The following is a 17,460-nucleotide window of genomic DNA, read 5'->3' on the forward strand; positions in this document are numbered from 1 at the left end:
CACACACACACACACACACACACACACACACACACACACACACACACACACAGGTTTACATTTGTGAAAAGTGGGGACATCCCATAGGCGTAATGGTTTTTCTACTGTACAGACCGTATATTCTATTGCCCTACACCAACCCTACCCCTTACAGGAAACTTTGTGCTAGTTCAGATTTTCAATACACTCCATTCTGTGTGATTTATAAGCATTTTGAAAAGTGGGGACATGGGGTAATGTCCTGAAAAGTCACCTTCTCCTTGTAATACCTATGTCATACCTTTGTCATTATACAAATTTATGTCCTCATTTGTCACAAAAACGCGTACACACACACACACACACACACACACACACACACAGACTTGTAAAACCAATGACAGAGTGTGAAAACACACCTTTGGCGTTCTCTGGCGTGAAGGGATCCCCTCCAGCACTGCTATGGCATCTTTATCCAGCTTCAGAATAGTGTAACACTCTGCGATTTTATATTTCACTTCAATCTCTGACGGCAAGTTCTGTAGGTGATGAACAAAGAGTTGGTTAACCACATTAAAAATTCATTCACACAGGAACATGAGAAATATGGCAGTCATAACAAAAATCACCATGTTAACCACAGTTTCCTTCAAAACGCCACAGCAACTGCAACTCTTATCAATTTTGTAAAATCATAATCATTAGTGTTTGCATAGACAAGTATCACTATCACGATTGCTCATGATCTTTATATTTTCAGACAAAAATTTAAATAAAATGATCAAATAGAAATTATATTAGATATTTTATTATATACACTACATTTCATAAGTTTGGGGTCAGTACAATTTTTTTTTCCATTGAAAGAAATGAATACTTTTATTCAAGGATGCATTAAATTGATCAAAAATGACTTGACACTTAACATTTTGTTACCAACATTGTTTCTTTTAAACAAATGGTGTTCTTTTGCATTTTCTCCAGAAGAATCAAGAAAACCTGCACCATGATTTCCACAAAAAATGTGAAGCACAACTGTTTTCAACATTGATAATAATGAGAAATGTTTTTTGAGCAGTAAATCAGCATATTAGAATGATTTCTGAACATCATGTGACACTTAAGACTGGAGTAATGATGCTGAAAATTCATTAAATAAATTACATTTTAAAGTGTATTAAAAAAAGAAGACAGTTATTACATATTGTAATAATGTTTCATAACACTAAAGCCTTAAAAAATTTATAGGAAACTTCTTATATAATTATATATATATAAACATTTGAACATCAGAACCAAACTTTTGTTGTGTAATATAATATACGTTTTAATGACAGTGGTGCACAATATAAAAAATAAATAAATAAAAAATAGTACCTATAGTTATTTCGTTTTAGATTAATTAATTTAGCATGCACTTACCTAAGAACACAAACTGAAGTGACTAAACCAAAAATAAAATAAAATAAAATTACAAGTAATAGTTAATGGAAATAAAGCTGAAATAAAAAATAAAGTATTAGATTAAAATTTAAACTTAAAAAAAAATGAAAATGAAATGTTGCCTTGGCAAGTAACTGAAATATAATAAGTTTAAGTTGGAGTACTAAAATGACAAAAACTGAAATTAAAAAGAAATTTAAAATAAAAATGACAAATGTATAAAATTACTATAACCTAATATTTCAAAGAAAACCAAAAAAATAAAAAAATAAAAGCCAATTCAAAATTTTTATAAATATTATCATAGCATTCAAATAATACAATAACACCGAATCTAATTCATTCTAATTAATCTACATTTCTAACCATTGGTACTATTAAATAAATCTATTAAAAATTGGAAATTGAAATAAAGCGGATATAAAATCAAATATATATATTAGATGAAAACTTAAAATGTAAAAATTAAAAATGTAGCGTTGGCAACTAACTGAAAATACATTTAGGTATTGAAATGAGTGAAACTGAAATAAAAAAGCGAGACAGAGAAATAAATAGAAATATAAAGAATAATAATAATAATAAAATGACAAAATTGCATAATATTACTAAAACCTAAAATTAAAAAGAAAAAAATAGATATAAATAAAAGCTAATTAAAAGGCAAAAACAATTCAAGTAGTGTTAATGTAGCAAACTGTGGTGTTTCAGTGGATGTGTAGCGCAGTAATTTAGTGTGAGGGCCAGCATGAGGGCCCAGTAGCCCCTCACTACAGAACACAAGATCCAGGGGGCGTGGTTGGATCCTCTAGGGGGTGGAGCTCACCTGTGCCTGCACTGCAGATGCTGTGCCGCCTGTGCTGGATGGACGCACTTTAGATGTTTTGCTGATCACTTTCTTCTGCTGTAAAGCCATGTTGTACTTACAGGCTGCGTTCCTGTACTCTTTATCATGGAAAACAGCATCCGCGTGATACACCAGCAGCTGGTACTTCTGAGACGGTGAGAAAAGCTCCCTGAAAAAGAGAACTATGGTCACCACGGTCAATTGTTGCTCTACTGTCGATTTTACTTTAAGTGAGCTTACAGAACAACACATTTCTGTATTTCTGCTTCTGCATGATTTGTTGTGCATATCAGTCATTCTTCAGACGTGGGACAAAACAGGTCCAGCAAGGGTAACTGCTATTAGCTTGAAAATTTTTTAATATTTTCAATTTTAAATGTCATGAGGGATTAATAATGGAATGTATTTAACACAATTATCACCTTCAAATTAATTTTCTCATTATTATACCAAATCTGTGTTTCTTAATGTCCTCTCACTACATCTAAAACAGTGTGACCACAGAGAAGGGTTCAAGCATTCATATGCAATAAAATGGATAAAAAAAAATTTTTTAATGATGAAAAAGAGCTTGTTTTATCAAAAGCAATACTTAATATCTCCTATCAAAGCAAGGTTGTTTTTTAATGACACATGCATGTTTCATAAGATTTTAAAGTTGCGTCCCCACTTTTTGTCAACAACGTCAGACATTCAATAAAATGTAATAAAATCAGCGTTAATCAGGGGCAGCGGTCACTCTAAAGGAGCCCCTTGCCACAGTTCACCTCAGCAGAGTACAGCAGTGTCAGACAGGCTCTGCTAAGTTTTAGTTTTAGCATATTTTAACTCCTCATGTTAATATTTCCTGTGTCACAGTCATGATATGTCAACACCATCTTCCAATTTCTGAGGAAATTATTTGAAATATTTAGATAATTGTATTCTCCTGAAGCAGGTTCCATTAGCATCTAGCATCAACAGAAACAAAGAAAATGGCTACTACATGAACTCCACTGGTTTTGTGAAAGAAATGGCAAATTTGTCAACACTGTCAGATGTCACCACCATAAGATTTACTATTCCAATGATATATCTAAATACTTCAATGTGACTTTTGAATAAAAGCTTTATAAACAATAACATACTCACTGTTTGTCGTGTTTGTTTTAATACAGTAATGTATTTGATAGTTCAAATTATTACAAATTCAGGGTTGCCTCACCTCCGTCAGATGCGTCACCTCCGTCAGTTGAATATTTTGATAATATTTCATTATGATATTTTATATTTGTTGTGGAATTGTCGGTCACACGTGAAAGTGTAATCTGTCTGCTAACACGAGAATGTGTTTTGAAATGTTAAAAACATATTGAATGCTGTCAAAGATAAAGCTGAAATTATAGTACACAGTCCAAGCTAAAAAAAAAAAAAAAAAGCACATTTTGTTAAAAAAGAGAAAAGTTGGGGGGTTGTATCGAACCATAGCACAGTACATATAAGATACATAAATGTAGTTTCATTTACAAGGTTTTATTTTTTCAATTTTGCCCCCTGTTTTGTCCCACTTCTCCAGAATGACTGATATAATAAATAAACCGTTGACTTTTAATATCATCACTGAACAGACACAAACTTCACTTGACACCTGACAGCGTCCAGATCTGTTTTAACTCGTATAGTGAAGCACTGGAGACACTCACGGGTTGTTGGTGCTCATGGTCAGGAGTAAACTACTGATGATCCGGACATTAGAGTGCAGCCCGGCCGCTGCCATTTCCCGCACATGATCGATCACATTCATCTTCAATCGATTAGCTTTCAACTTCAAAGCACAATTCCAGTTAACAAACGCGCTGCGACACCGCGGAAGATGCAGCAGTGCTACAGAGAAGAGTTTTTTAAACGGCAGGAAATGATGCGATTTCAAAATAAAAGTCGGATTGGGGACAACTCGGGTCGCCAAACGAAAAGTCTCCGCCCTTGACAAGCGATGTTTACAAAGATTCCACCCTGTTGATGTTGTTTTAAACATTATTATTCTTATTTCTTATGATCCTCCGTGTATTACGTTAATTATTAGATTTGCTGGATATTAATCTATTGACAGCCGTAGTTTTAAACTAGATTGTGAAAAAATAGTTTTTAGCAGTACGATAGTTTTAACGGTGAAAAGATGATGTACATACGTTAGATAATAGTGTGTACTTGTGTTTGAATGATAGCTTTCGGAATCATAGAAAAATCACTGAGACTTTTATTTTATCTTACTAACTGAGCTAGAGAGATAATGTGGACTTCCGCTTTGGACACTTAGCTACTCTCCTACCTCAACAATGTTTTCTTGAGATAGATGCATCAATAAAAATAGTAATCGCATGTCTTCTGTAAAGTAATCTTAAATATGTGCCAAGTCTGCAATATTAAGTCAGATATGACAATATGAATTTGAATGAAACAATAACAAATTATCTGAGATGTGTTACCCACATTATTTTTACATTAAATGTGTAAATCTACGCTAGTTTACAAGAAAGATCTAAAAAGAAAAAAAAGTTGATTGTAATTAGTTATCTTAATATCAGTATAATTAAATGCACTCATATGAACTACCAATATTTATTTATTTCAGCTTGTAAGAAATAACTTTATTCATTTTGTATTGGCTTTGGAGATGAGGTTGGACTCGAGTTGTTGGTTATCAGAGAAATTCTCGATTGGGTAATGCTGTCTACATAATTGTGTTCACATATACGACAAACTACTTCCAAAATACATCTTTTTATATACCTTAACTACATTTTTAATTATTCACGCACAGATTTTTTTTGTCACAGCTTTAAATCCTATGTGTCCCCTAACCAAAACAAATGGATCCCACACACACACACACACACACACAAAACAAAGACATTGATGATATGTATATTATTTTACCAGGTTTCACAGGGTTATGTGTACAGAGGTACATGTCAGTTGTATGTTATATGCAACTGAATCATCATCATGTTCAAACAGTGATGATCTATGGTCTGGGCTCTTTGGAATTTTGAAACCAACGTCAGTCTAATTCGCAGGTAAGAAAAGGTTCCTATGTAAGCGTTGTTGCAGGGGTTCAGGCTCATATGCATGTCCACTTCAAACTGTTACCTAACAGTTTTTAATCTTTGCTTCCCACAATCAACTTCAAAGTGCACATTTGATCACATCTCACAACAGAGTAAATCTCTCTGCAAAGGTCCAAGTAAAATCCTTTTAAAAAACAAAAGGAAAACGGCATTGTATAAAATAAATCGCACCGACACCACTTTATGAACAGCTTCAAGCACTTGATAGTAGGTCTTTGATCACTGCGATGGCTTTGGGAGATCTACAAAAAAGTGAAGAGTATTGAAATGTACCTTACAAACAGTTGTAACAACTCCTAAAATCTTTCTTGCAAAAACCACACAGGAGAAGACGCCGTCTACACACATAAATACACAAATAAATAACATGCACGATTAACAAAATAATGCGTTTCCCTGATTATCAGCAATTATCGGTAATCGGAAGACAACTGATTTTAAATAGGCCTCAAATTGCTAAAATGATAAGGATGAGTTTAATATAAACAGAAACATTCATATGTAGTTATTTATGGGGGAAAAGGGTAATTGTGAGATTATATCTCACAATTCTGACTATTTTTTAATTCAGAACTGTGAGATAAAAGTCACAATTATCTTTAAAAAAAATTTTATTCCATGGAAAAAACAAAGAAAAACAAACAAACTCAGAATTCTAAAAAGAAAATAAAAAAAATGTCAGAATTGTAAGATATAAACTCGGAATTGCTAGCAATTTTTATCTTGCAATTCTGACTTTTTTTTTATTTTCTCAGAACTGTGAGAAAGTCCAAATCGTGGGATAAAGAGTCTGAATTATCGGAATTATTTCAAACGGGAACTTGATGCACATTAAAATTGGCACACTCTTGCTTAAAGAATTTTAGTAACAAAATTTCGAATTCGAAATTTCAAATCCAGAAAAGCTCCTTTTTGAGTTCAGCTGGATACTGTGTTAATCTTGCAGAAAATAAGAAACAAAATCCTAATGAGTGCTATTAATTACTGAGACTGTGTCTCCTCATAATGACCTATTATCATACATGCTTCAAGCTGTTCAATCCAGCAGCTGAATTTACAGCAATCCCCCTAAACCCAAAGAGTCTTTATGTGCATTTGTAACATACAAAATAAATAAATAAAAATATCAGTCTTCAAGGAACTTCCACATCCAAAGTGCCCACTGAGGCATCATGGTATCAGTTTGCAGTTGGAGTCGCAGTTGTTTTTCTAGATTGCACCGCAAACATCCAGATGGCGAGACGGTCATGGAATATCACCACAAATCCCAGGTTATGATCTCAAACATATCAGAGTCATGTTTTCGGTCTTCTCACTTGCCACTGTTCCACTTCAAATTTACACACAAATTCAGACGCAGTGCAATTACAAAATAAAATCGAATCACGTTTTTTTTGCAAAAAAAAATAAATAAAAAGGGTTTCAGTAAACTGTAACAGAAATACAGTATCGTTTCCAGTCTCGTAGCTGCTAAACTTGTGATTGCTGTGTCTTGCAACTTCAGAGGAGAGTGGCTTTTAAAAGCAGTTTGTTGTTCTAGCCGAGCAAGCTACGTCCTTTCCTCTCGTTCTGTTTTCCGGCGAGTGATGTTGCGAGGCTTGATCTTCAAAGAGAGCTCCCACAATGCCTCTTCAGCTAGATGGTCACTGAAGTCGTTGAAGAATGACACAATGTCATCGTTGTGTTTAAGGTCATAGTGCCTGAAAGAAAGAAAAGTAGAAGTCATGCAAAAAGCTTCATTTGAAGCTGAGAAAATATCAAATGTGAAGAGACATCTATTAAAAAGACATCTGTAGGTTACCACCAACAACCAACAATGTCCCAGCCACATTTTCACAATCTAATACAATTTGAATAGATACAATCAAGTCCTGCATATTTAGTCTTCACTTGATTATGAATGTCAAAGGGGTTGTCCAAGTACTCACACTTGCTGGAAGCGCCTCATAGTGTCCAGGATATTGAACTGCTGCCAGCGTTTGGAAAAGTTGATCTTTCCATCAATGAGGTCAGGATTCCCAAGATGCACAAAAGTTAGGTCTTGGAGGATGAGACCTCTGTATTTTGCGGCAAAACAGGGGAAAGAGTCGTTAAAGATGAATATGACATTTTACAATCAATACAAAATGTGCTTTTTAATGCTTAACATCTGTTCTTACAGATACGGTATACATGGAGGCTCCACATCTGCCAAAGCTGCTCTGTACGCCCGGAAGGAGGAGGAACTGTCAATTAAAGTGCAATATTCCTCCAAACCCTGTGATGATAACAGATATCAGTTACTGTAACGATCAACTGAGCACTGCAATAATATAGAGACAGGCAGTGCTGGGTAGTAACTGATTACATGTAATCTGGATTATATAATCAGAGTCCAAAAATTAAGTACTTGTAATACAAGTATATTACATTTTAAAATGCTCACAATCCGATTACTGTTACTTTTTATGGATTACATGATTACATATTATTCCCACAATGGCAGTAAATTATTCATAATTTATTGATTCTCCCTAACTTTTTTCCTTTCTAAAAATCACATTCAGCTTTGACGACAGACAGAAAGAAATATTTCAAGGAATGTATTTTCTCTCTCTTTGCTTTTTTATATCAATATGGTATGTTTAATGGTAAATTAAAACAAGTTTAATAAAAATAAGTCTACTAAAGAATACATTACCTAACGTGAGTAACCTAGATTATGTTACTAACTACAGTTTTCATCATGTAATCTGTAATCAGTAACGGACTACAATTTGTAAGTCATCTACCCAGCTCTGGAGTTTGTGATTTACCTCCGATGTTTGCTTCTGCCATTCCAGTCTTCTGATAGGCGCCGAATCCAGCGCTGATAATATTGCCAAGTAGGAGTTGAAGTTATTGAGTTTTCTTAAGTGCTAAATTACAAAGAGACACAGGTTCATTTAGATTAGATTCAGATTAGATTAAATTTGGAAGAATGAAATTAGTTTGTACCTTCATTATTTTTATAAACTTTAGAAGTAGTTTTTCCCGATCCTGGGGTTTCTCTTGCTGGATTATTAAGGAGCGAACCCTTAAAAAGAGAGATTAAAATATATAATGTACTGTATTATTAGCGTGTCCATAAACAATGTTTTCTCCATCAACATAAGATTTTAGGTTGAGATTTATATGAATGCAATTAAAAATTTTTTGTATCATATAGGGAAGTTGTCACCAGACATAGACAGAGTCTAAGGGTGTGTTCACACTTGGAGTTTGCTTCATTTGGTCCGGACCAAAAAGGAAAATGGTCCTGGTCCGCTAAGCGTTCACATTGGCATTTTTGACAGCGAACCTAAAGACACCGAATCTAAAGGCATAGTGATACGTTCACAACCTGATTGGTCGACTTGAATGACGTATATATCGTGATGGAACTCACCAAACACCCCAAACAAAAGGTGCGTTAGACTTAAAGCAGTGCTGCGGGTGTATGATATCAAAGCACCCATTAACCGATCGGTCTGCTCAGTGCCACTTTAAGTCAAACACACCTAATGCTGTCTGCTGGACTAAGCGCGCTCATTCTTGCGTGTACATATAATTTTATTTTCACCACCTGCAAACTCACAAGGAGCTCATACTTTACCTCATCGTTGCTCCATGATTGCCCTCTGCTCATTTTGTTTTGGTTACACCGCGTCGTCAAATCATGTCGCATAGCGTCGCATCTTGTCATTACTTCCTGTTTTTGGTTTGTTTAGATGTATTGCATCCGTGTTGTGTTCATATATCATTCGAACCGCACCAGAGTTCGTTTGGAAGCGGACCGAGACCCATCTTTTTTAGCGGTCTCGGTCCGCTTGTTTGGTGTGCACCAGGGTTCGGATGGCAGCGTTCACACATGCTCAAATGAACCGCACTAACAGAGCAATCGCACCAGGTTTCGTTTTAATCGAACCAAACAAGCCAAGTGTGAACGCACCCTAAGTGAGGTTCTGGCAGAATAAGCTTGTAATATGGGCCAGTTTCGTAAGACTAGTTTTCTGGCTATGCTGTGGCACCTGACGTTTCTTTTCTTAAACGCTGAAAGTTTTACACCAGCTTGAGAATCAGAGCATCATACCAGTATGACATGTTGTTGAAGTGCTCTGTGAACTGGGTCAGATTGGGGCTCTTTTCCTCATTCTGTTCCTTTGCCCAAAGTAACACCTCTGGAATCTGCAGAAGGACAGGAAAAACGTGTTGGAAAATCTGGAATCTTTCAAGATAGAAAGCATGATGAATGACATTAGAGAAGTCATACCTCTATCTTATAAAACAGCTCTGCATCGAGGAGAGTCAGCTGGTCTGCAATCTCATGGCTACGGAAGTCGTGCAGAGTGCCGGGCCTGTTAACAAAGTCAAAATCACTTAACTTCACTCTAAATGATTCATTTTTAAAAGAAAGATGATTTAGGTGAGCATTACCTGGCGGCCACACCTCGTGCAGCCAGCGTTTTGAGGGAATTAGTGTACTGCAGCAACTTCTTCTGCTGGACTTTATCTAGGATGTTCTTGCGCAGAACCCGGGCCAGGGTGAGCTCACCGTTACACAACAGATTGAACACAAGCTCCATGAGCTGCTTCAGGATGTCTTCTGTCAGCTCCACCAAACTGATGGCGTATGAATAAGAGTTCATATTAAAATATGCTTCACAGGCAACAACAAGTCACTTGCAGATTTCACATATGAAACCATAAACAACTACTAGCTTAAAAAACTGTGAGGCACAATTATTTGTAGAACAATATTTGAAATCTACTACATTTTTGTGGCAAATGTTTACATGTTATGTCAACAAATGTTAAACTGTACATGTGTTTACAGTTTCTTGTGTCATCACATGGGCCTCAGAGTAAATAGTGTGGAGTAACTGCATAAGTGCCTTCAGAACTTGAGCTGTAATCTTCTTATATTATGGTATTCCAACTTTGTATGTGGCCAGATTATGGCAAAACAGCATATCATCAAGGAAAATCTGAATTCCAGCTCACCAAAGCTCATCCACGACGCGCACCAGCACGAAGAATGTGTTTTTACTAGCTCGTTGTTTGATAATGTCAGAGCTGAGAGAAAATCTGGTAAATGTGTTCAGAGTCAAGGGCGAAAAGAAGCTTGGAGTGTAAAAAGGTTAGCAATGCAAAGATTTATAAAGTACCCTCCTGCACCCTCAGAAAGGATATCTATGGCGGAGCTTTTTAATTAGGTCCTCTGGGGTTAGAAACGTTCGGTATGTGGTCAAAAAAGCTTCACAGTATAAAACCCGATCTACAAAAGAGAACATAAAGATACATTTATTTAATCATAATTATAGGTTAAGATTTAAAAATGAGAAATAGAAATAAATTACACCACCGTTCAAAATTTGGTGTCAAAAAAATACATTAAAAACAGTAATATTTTAAAATATTATTAGACTTTAAAATAACTGTTTTCTATTATAAATATATTTTAAACTATTTAAAATATATTTTAATATGTAATTTATTCTTGTGATAGCAAAGCTGAATTTTCAGCATCATTACTCCAGACTTTAGTGTCACATGAACATTTAGAAATCATTCTGAAATGATGATTTGCTGCTCAAGACACATTTCTTAATCTGATCAACGTTTTGAAAACATTCAATTGTGTTGCTTATTATTTTTGTGGAAACCGTGATACATTAAATGAAACAGATTTTAACAATGTAAATGTCACATTTGATCATTTAAATACATCCTAAATAAAAGTATTAATTTCTTTAAACATTTTTGACTGACCTCAAACTTTTGAACGGTAGTTGAAATGCTACATTTTTTGTTTAATGCATGTGTTATTAAATAAATAAACATTTAACACAAAATAATTCAGATTAGAAGAGATTATACTTGAATGAATGAGGCATTTATATAGCGCTTTATTGTGTGTTGCTGTACACCCAAAGCGCTTTACAATCATATGAGGGGGTCTCTCCTCAACCACCACCAGTGTGCAGCTGGATCCACCTGGATGATGCATTTTATTCTTATTCTACATTTTATTCTTACCTTTGCGATCTGTTTCGGTGGCATGAACTAATAAAATATCGCCTGATCCAGCTCTGACGTCAGGGCCGTCATCGTTCTGAGAAACACAGATTAGGATTATGCAGTTTTCGACAAGCAGGTCAAAGTTAAAGCTTTTCATGTAATCAGCTCCTAAATATAACTTCTCAGAGGCATGTGCAAAATAATATTTTCAAAATCTACTAGTTGAACAACCAGTTGGTCCTCAGGAAGCCCTATATACTTAGGATCAGCTGAACCCCAACACATGTTGAGATGTCAGGATGTTTAATTTCAAGACACGTTCTTGTTTTCAAAAGCAGAAGGGAACAGGAAGCAGCATGTCTGCTCACTAGAGTCATATTTCCTGTCTTACTGCAGAGTACAAGTGGTCCACTTATTAACTCTCTCATGTATTAATTCAGCGGAGATGCTCTCTGCAGTAGGTCTGACCTTGCAGTGTGAACAGCAGTATTTCACATGTACTTCAACACTGGGGTTAGCCACAGCGGCACTGCAGTGGCTTTAATTCACAGGCAGAGGGCAGCAGAGAGCACACTAGCGCTCTGATCATCATTGCAACCAATGCAAATCAAGATATAAGCTTCTAAAATTAAAGATTGCCATTTCTGTTTCTCATAAGTTGTACCTCTTGCTTTAGTGTTAACCGAGACATTATCTCATCGTGGTCTATCAGGTAGAGCTCATCCACGTCTTCTGAGGTCAACTCGGAGTCCACACACTTCTGCTTCCAGCTGTAAATGAGAGGATAGCTTATCAAAAGTACAAAACATGGAAGAAAAGGCATTTTCCGGTGGGAGAAAATAAACGCCATATCATAAAACAGATTTCTGAGGTATTTCTTTAAAGCAATGAGTGTTACCCCTCTCTGTCAGCTGGATCTTTGCTGTGTTCTGAAGCCGAGTCCTGGAGTGAGTCCTCGGCACCACAAGAAGAGTCCTGGCAATGACAGAAAAAATATTTAGGGACTATTAGGATCATCATTCCATCCAGAGAAGAACGGGGCGAAAAAGAGACTTCTCTGGCAAAATGCTTCACAGTAACAGGACAGCAGGATTTTACATTTTAATAAAATGCAAAATACAGGGAAGAGCACAAGGTGATAGTTCTGCATTTCACAAAACATTCACAAGGCATATTGATAACACATTACAATTTAGTAAAGTCACTGAATAACTATATACACTACTGCGAAAAAGTTTGAGGTCAGAAAGTTTTTTGGGAAATTAGTCTCTTATGCTCACCAAGGCTGCATTTATTTGATAAAAAACAGTAATACTGTAAAATAATAACAATAAGTCGTGGCCTAATGATCAGAGAGTCGGACTCATAACCCAAAGGTTGTGGGTTCGAGTCTCGTACCGGCAGGGATTGTAGGTGGGGGGAGTGAATGTACAGCGCTCTCTCCCACCTTCAATACCACGACTGAGGTGCCCTTGATCAAGGCACCGAACCCCCAACTCCCCGGGCGCCGCAGCATAAATGGCTGCCCACTGCTCCGTGTGTGTTCACGGTGTGTGTGTGTGTGTGTGTTCACTGCTGTGTGTGCGCACTTTGGATGGGTAAATGCAGAGCACTAATTCCGAGTATGGGTCACCATACTTGGCCACATGTCATGTCACTTTAAAAAAAAATTTTTTTTTTTTTTTTAAATAACAGTTTTATATTTAAATACATTTGAAAATGTAATTGTATTGTATTCCTGGGATGGTAAAGCTGCCAGCAGTCATTACTCCAGTCCGTCACATGATCCTTCAGAAATTGTTCTAATATGATTTGGTGCTCAAGAAATTATTCTTATTGTTGTTATTATTTCTTATTATTATGTGTTGCTTTATATTTCAGTGGAAATCGTGAAACATTTTTCAGCATTATGTTTTGATGAATAGAAATGTAAAAAGGAAAGTATTGAAAATAGAAAATTTCTGAAATGTAAAAGTTTTTAATGTCACTTGCTAAATAAAAGTATTAATTTATTGTTAAAAAAAATTACTGACCCCATACATTTAAATTGTAGTACACACATATATATATATATATATATATCAGCTTTACAGAAAGTGCCTTAATACCCATGACATGCATCGATAAGTGATTATCCATGATTATCAAACATGAGGTTAGATAAATCATTTGCGCAAAGCTGTTAATTTATAATCAAACACAACGCATCACCAAGGAAAATATGCTTATGTGACTTCACATCACAGTTTTTGTCTATACATAGTAAATATGTATATACACTGTAGTAGATAATTACAAACACTACTGTATATGCAAACACCAAAATATTAGACTGCACATTCACTGTTTCACCAAATAAGGTTTTTTAGTCATGCCATATTTTAAAGCTAATGTCAAATACAATTTTGCAGAAATGTAATGTTGACATGACTGTGTAACATTATACCACATCGGGACAAATCTGATGATCTGTTCCAAGGGTTTTAATAATTACTGCTGCAACTGCAGGTTTTATTGTTTGGAAAGCACACAATCATCAAATCAACAATTCCTCTTTTCACTTCTCGAATTCTATCAGAGCAACTCGATTTCACAACAATGTCTGCACACAAAGCCACTGAAAAACTACAGGCCTCTTTTTTTGCCCAGGTAGTTTTTCCGGCTACACTGCATGCAAAATCTTGCACAAAAATACATACTAGACATATGTCCAACAATACAGAGAAGGATTTTGAACCAATTGAATTTTACTGTGGGCAGGGCAACCCAGCATGGCACGGCAAAATTTCTTATGCAACAATACTGAGTCACGGCTGGTTACGACAAAAGCTCAGATTAGCATGCAAGAGATTTCTTGTTTGTGGCTTTGATGGCAGGTGTTAAGTAAAATTTGCAATTAACCAGTGGCATGATGCAAAGCCAAGCATTACAGTGACAAACAGCACAAGCGCAGCATGTGAGGGCACCGACATGTCGGCTGCAAACGCTGACATGCTGTTACTTACTCCATTGGAGAGAGTCACATCTCCATTGGCTTGGTTGGATGAATACAGATTGACGTATTCACCCTCCCCACCTTCATCATTAGCACTTTCACTCTACAGGAAAACAAGAGGGAGGACAGCACAAGGATTGCCAGGTGTCAGAGTAAAGGTGTGGTTCGGAGCTGATGCCCACAAAGATGAAGAATTAAACTTGGCAGAAGGAATCTATTGCTCTGGTGGGCCTGAAATCAAAGGACATTTGGTAGCAAAGCAAGATATAGCACGACCTGCCTCTGGAAACTTGGTACGACGTTGTGCATTAGAGTGATTTTACTACATGAAGCTGAATTGCGTTAAAGTTAACTGCTTAAAACACTCTTAATTGTGGTAAAATCAATGTAATGCAAGGCTTCAGGTGACTCCCTGCTCAACTGCAGCAGAAGAAATACAATGAAGGACATCAAATGTTCAATACATGATTACATTTATTCATAACTAGCACAATAAACAATTCCTTCGCCAAATAAGATCATTAACTGTCTCTAAACTGGAAGCAAGCATCATTTATCATGTAATAAAACTTTATTGCTCCCATTCTAATCAACATAGCTGTCTACATTACAAGTGTATTGACGTCAGACTCTTGAGCAGACAGCTTCATTGACTACAATGTGAGCAGTCACAATAAGCCTTGTGCTTCCAGTGCAGACGAATGTAATAGGAAGGAACTATTTTCTCTGCCAATCTAAAGTAGATTACAATGGGTTTTTATTACATTTAATTCAGTCCAAGTCCAGTCCAAATTTTATTATTGTGGTATGACTGGATGATTTTTAATTTTGTTTTGATATGGTGAATTTTTATGAAGGAAAAAACAATTAAACAAAAGCTAAAACATATCTTTTTACTTCAGCTTTTAACTAGCAATGACTTCTCTGAAGCATTGTATGCATTATGCTTTCTTTTAGTATTACTTATTTTTAATTTACATATCTTGTTATGCATTTTATGCAGACTAATTTCATCTTCTTTTATTATTATGGGTTTAATCTTTGCATCTATGGTGGGTTTCATCTTTAATCTTACTGTAATTTTTATCTGTTTTTAACATAACGTAGGTCACATTTTTTGTAAGGCACTTTGAGCTGCAATACTCGCATGAAATGAACTTTTTTTAGTTTATTATTTTATCACAAATAATTGCATTTTGTGTATTGAATGAAAATGTATTGGGTATGACTATTCCAACTGTGATATTATTTATTATATTATCAGATTACAATAAAAAAATAATACAAATAAGTTACAAATTTTATAATACATTAATAATAATAATAATCTATAATAAAAATATATTATCACCATCATTAAATAAATATAGACATTAAATCTCAAAGCTGATCCATTGAATTACTGCCACTCCATATATATATATATATATATATATATATATATAAATATAAAGAAATGGGACACAAAGTACCAGCTACTAACCCTGAGACAGATCACCTATATTTAGTTTAATATTTAAGAGGTATCGAAAAGAGTTCCCTGTGATTCAGTAGACTTAGTCAGAGGATACAGCTCAGCAGACATAACATCATAACAGGCAGCTCAGTCACCTAACAGCGGGGAGCCCGACGAGTCCCTGCGGGATGATGCATGTTTAACCTGAGCTTTTCAGCAGGTCACAGTTGCAGGACCCCTGTGTGGTACATGCTTTTGACTCTTTAAATCTTTAGATCTCCGCCACTAAAGACTAGAGGCGTGTGCAGGAAAAAAAAAATCACTGAACCCTAACGAGGCAGTGCTGCCGTTAATTGAAGTTGTGAACTATTTGTTGCCTACAGGCTACAGCACCTGTGATTCATGTGAGCTATTATGAACATGTTTCCTATTGCACCTTCTGGCACACACACCTACACAGAGTCAATAATTAGACAATCAGCAGGGTTTGCATGTTTGTGCTACTTCTCAGCATGTGAAGACGAATTGAAAAACTACAGAATCATAACTGCGATGTTTGAAATGCTGCACCATAGTATTAAAGGGGTCATATGATGCTATTTTAAAGATCATTATTTTGTGTATTTGGTGTAACAGAATATGTTGACAAGCTTTATTTGAAAAATAATGCGTTTTTTGAACATTACTGTACATTATTGTAGGTCCTCTATGCCCCGCCTCTCTCAAACACGTCGTTTTCAACAAAGCCCCCTCCTTTGACAAGCGCAGTCTGCTCTGATTGGCCAGCTGACCCAGTGCATTGTGATTGGCCGAACACCACAAGCACGTGTCGGAAATGTAACCATAATCGCGAGCTTCAAGCTTTCAAAGTAAATATCAAGACAGTTAATAATGTCGTTAGTTTTGGGGGGCTGAATAAAATGGGTTCACATCTTCATATATTTTCAGTCTTTATTTTTTTTGCTAGCTCCTTTGTTAGCTGCAGATTTCTGGACAGGAAAACTAATGTGTCAACGCTGTCACTTGATAGTCTGGACCTTAGTGGGTTACAGATCAAGCCTGATGTACTGAAAACTCTCTCAGAGGCTGAGCTTGATGCTGGAATGCAAAGGTAATATTTGGCAAATGTTGAAAGAATGGGGAGGCTTGATTCATGCCTTTTCCACCGAGAAAGTGGGTTTTCTGTGGCACTGGTCTCTTCCATGGTCTTGTATGTGTGGAGTAGGGCTGCACGATAAATCCCATGCGATATTTAACGCGCATCTTGTCAGTAAAGCCGGTTCTGTAATCAGCGGTAAATCTCCATCACGTGCGTGCTTTCACACTGAGCAGCATTAACTACACAGAGCCGTTGTGCACTGACAAGCTGCGCAAAACCATGATCATATTTAGCAGTAATATGCCCTTCATCACTATTACTAATACTAAAAATAATACTGATCTTATTAAAATAAAAGTCTAAATTAAATCAGTCGAAAGAGACACATTTACCTGTCGATCTTTTAACTCCTTGAACAAATCAGGATGAGCGAGTGACAAATGTTCCCATGGCAGCACATGATTTATAGCAGCGCTTGCAGACTGGTGAATTAAGGTCGCTTGGTTCACCTTTTTC

At 36.0% G+C, this 17,460-nt stretch overlaps 2 protein-coding genes across 5 annotated transcripts in view; both read right to left on the reverse strand.

Annotated features, from left to right (window-relative positions):
• Positions 1 to 4,167, reverse strand: part of anapc7 (anaphase promoting complex subunit 7) — an 11,719-nt gene extending 7,552 nt beyond the window's left edge. Inside the window, exons 1-3 of the mRNA XM_016290442.1 lie at positions 3,952 to 4,167; positions 2,249 to 2,438; positions 399 to 518 (exon numbers count right to left, since the gene is read on the reverse strand). Coding sequence (XP_016145928.1) covers positions 399 to 518; positions 2,249 to 2,438; positions 3,952 to 4,052 — 411 coding nt within the window. The 5' untranslated portion in view covers positions 4,053 to 4,167. The remainder of the gene's footprint in view (positions 1 to 398; positions 519 to 2,248; positions 2,439 to 3,951) is intronic.
• A 1,939-nt stretch (positions 4,168 to 6,106) lies between these two features.
• Positions 6,107 to 17,460, reverse strand: part of rapgef1a (Rap guanine nucleotide exchange factor (GEF) 1a) — a 28,988-nt gene continuing 17,634 nt past the window's right edge. For 3 of the 4 annotated variants that reach the window (XM_016290444.1, XM_016290445.1, XM_016290443.1), the window contains 14 exons: positions 14,400 to 14,492; positions 12,293 to 12,369; positions 12,059 to 12,164; positions 11,413 to 11,488; positions 10,567 to 10,651; positions 10,378 to 10,470; positions 9,811 to 9,996; positions 9,647 to 9,731; positions 9,467 to 9,561; positions 8,353 to 8,431; positions 8,172 to 8,273; positions 7,536 to 7,633; positions 7,305 to 7,433; positions 6,107 to 7,076 (listed from right to left, as the gene is read on the reverse strand). In XM_016290444.1, the coding sequence (XP_016145930.1) occupies positions 6,926 to 7,076; positions 7,305 to 7,433; positions 7,536 to 7,633; positions 8,172 to 8,273; positions 8,353 to 8,431; positions 9,467 to 9,561; positions 9,647 to 9,731; positions 9,811 to 9,996; positions 10,378 to 10,470; positions 10,567 to 10,651; positions 11,413 to 11,488; positions 12,059 to 12,164; positions 12,293 to 12,369; positions 14,400 to 14,492 (1,455 nt within the window). In that variant the 3' untranslated portion in view covers positions 6,107 to 6,925. The remainder of the gene's footprint in view (positions 7,077 to 7,304; positions 7,434 to 7,535; positions 7,634 to 8,171; positions 8,274 to 8,352; positions 8,432 to 9,466; positions 9,562 to 9,646; positions 9,732 to 9,810; positions 9,997 to 10,377; positions 10,471 to 10,566; positions 10,652 to 11,412; positions 11,489 to 12,058; positions 12,165 to 12,292; positions 12,370 to 14,399; positions 14,493 to 17,460) is intronic. The other variant, XM_016290446.1, reaches the window with a different exon arrangement.

Source organism: Sinocyclocheilus grahami, unplaced genomic scaffold (assembly GCF_001515645.1).
Source record: "Sinocyclocheilus grahami isolate Dianchi unplaced genomic scaffold, SAMN03320097.WGS_v1.1 scaffold259.1, whole genome shotgun sequence".
In the NCBI taxonomy this organism is placed as follows: Eukaryota; Metazoa; Chordata; class Actinopteri; order Cypriniformes; family Cyprinidae; genus Sinocyclocheilus; species Sinocyclocheilus grahami.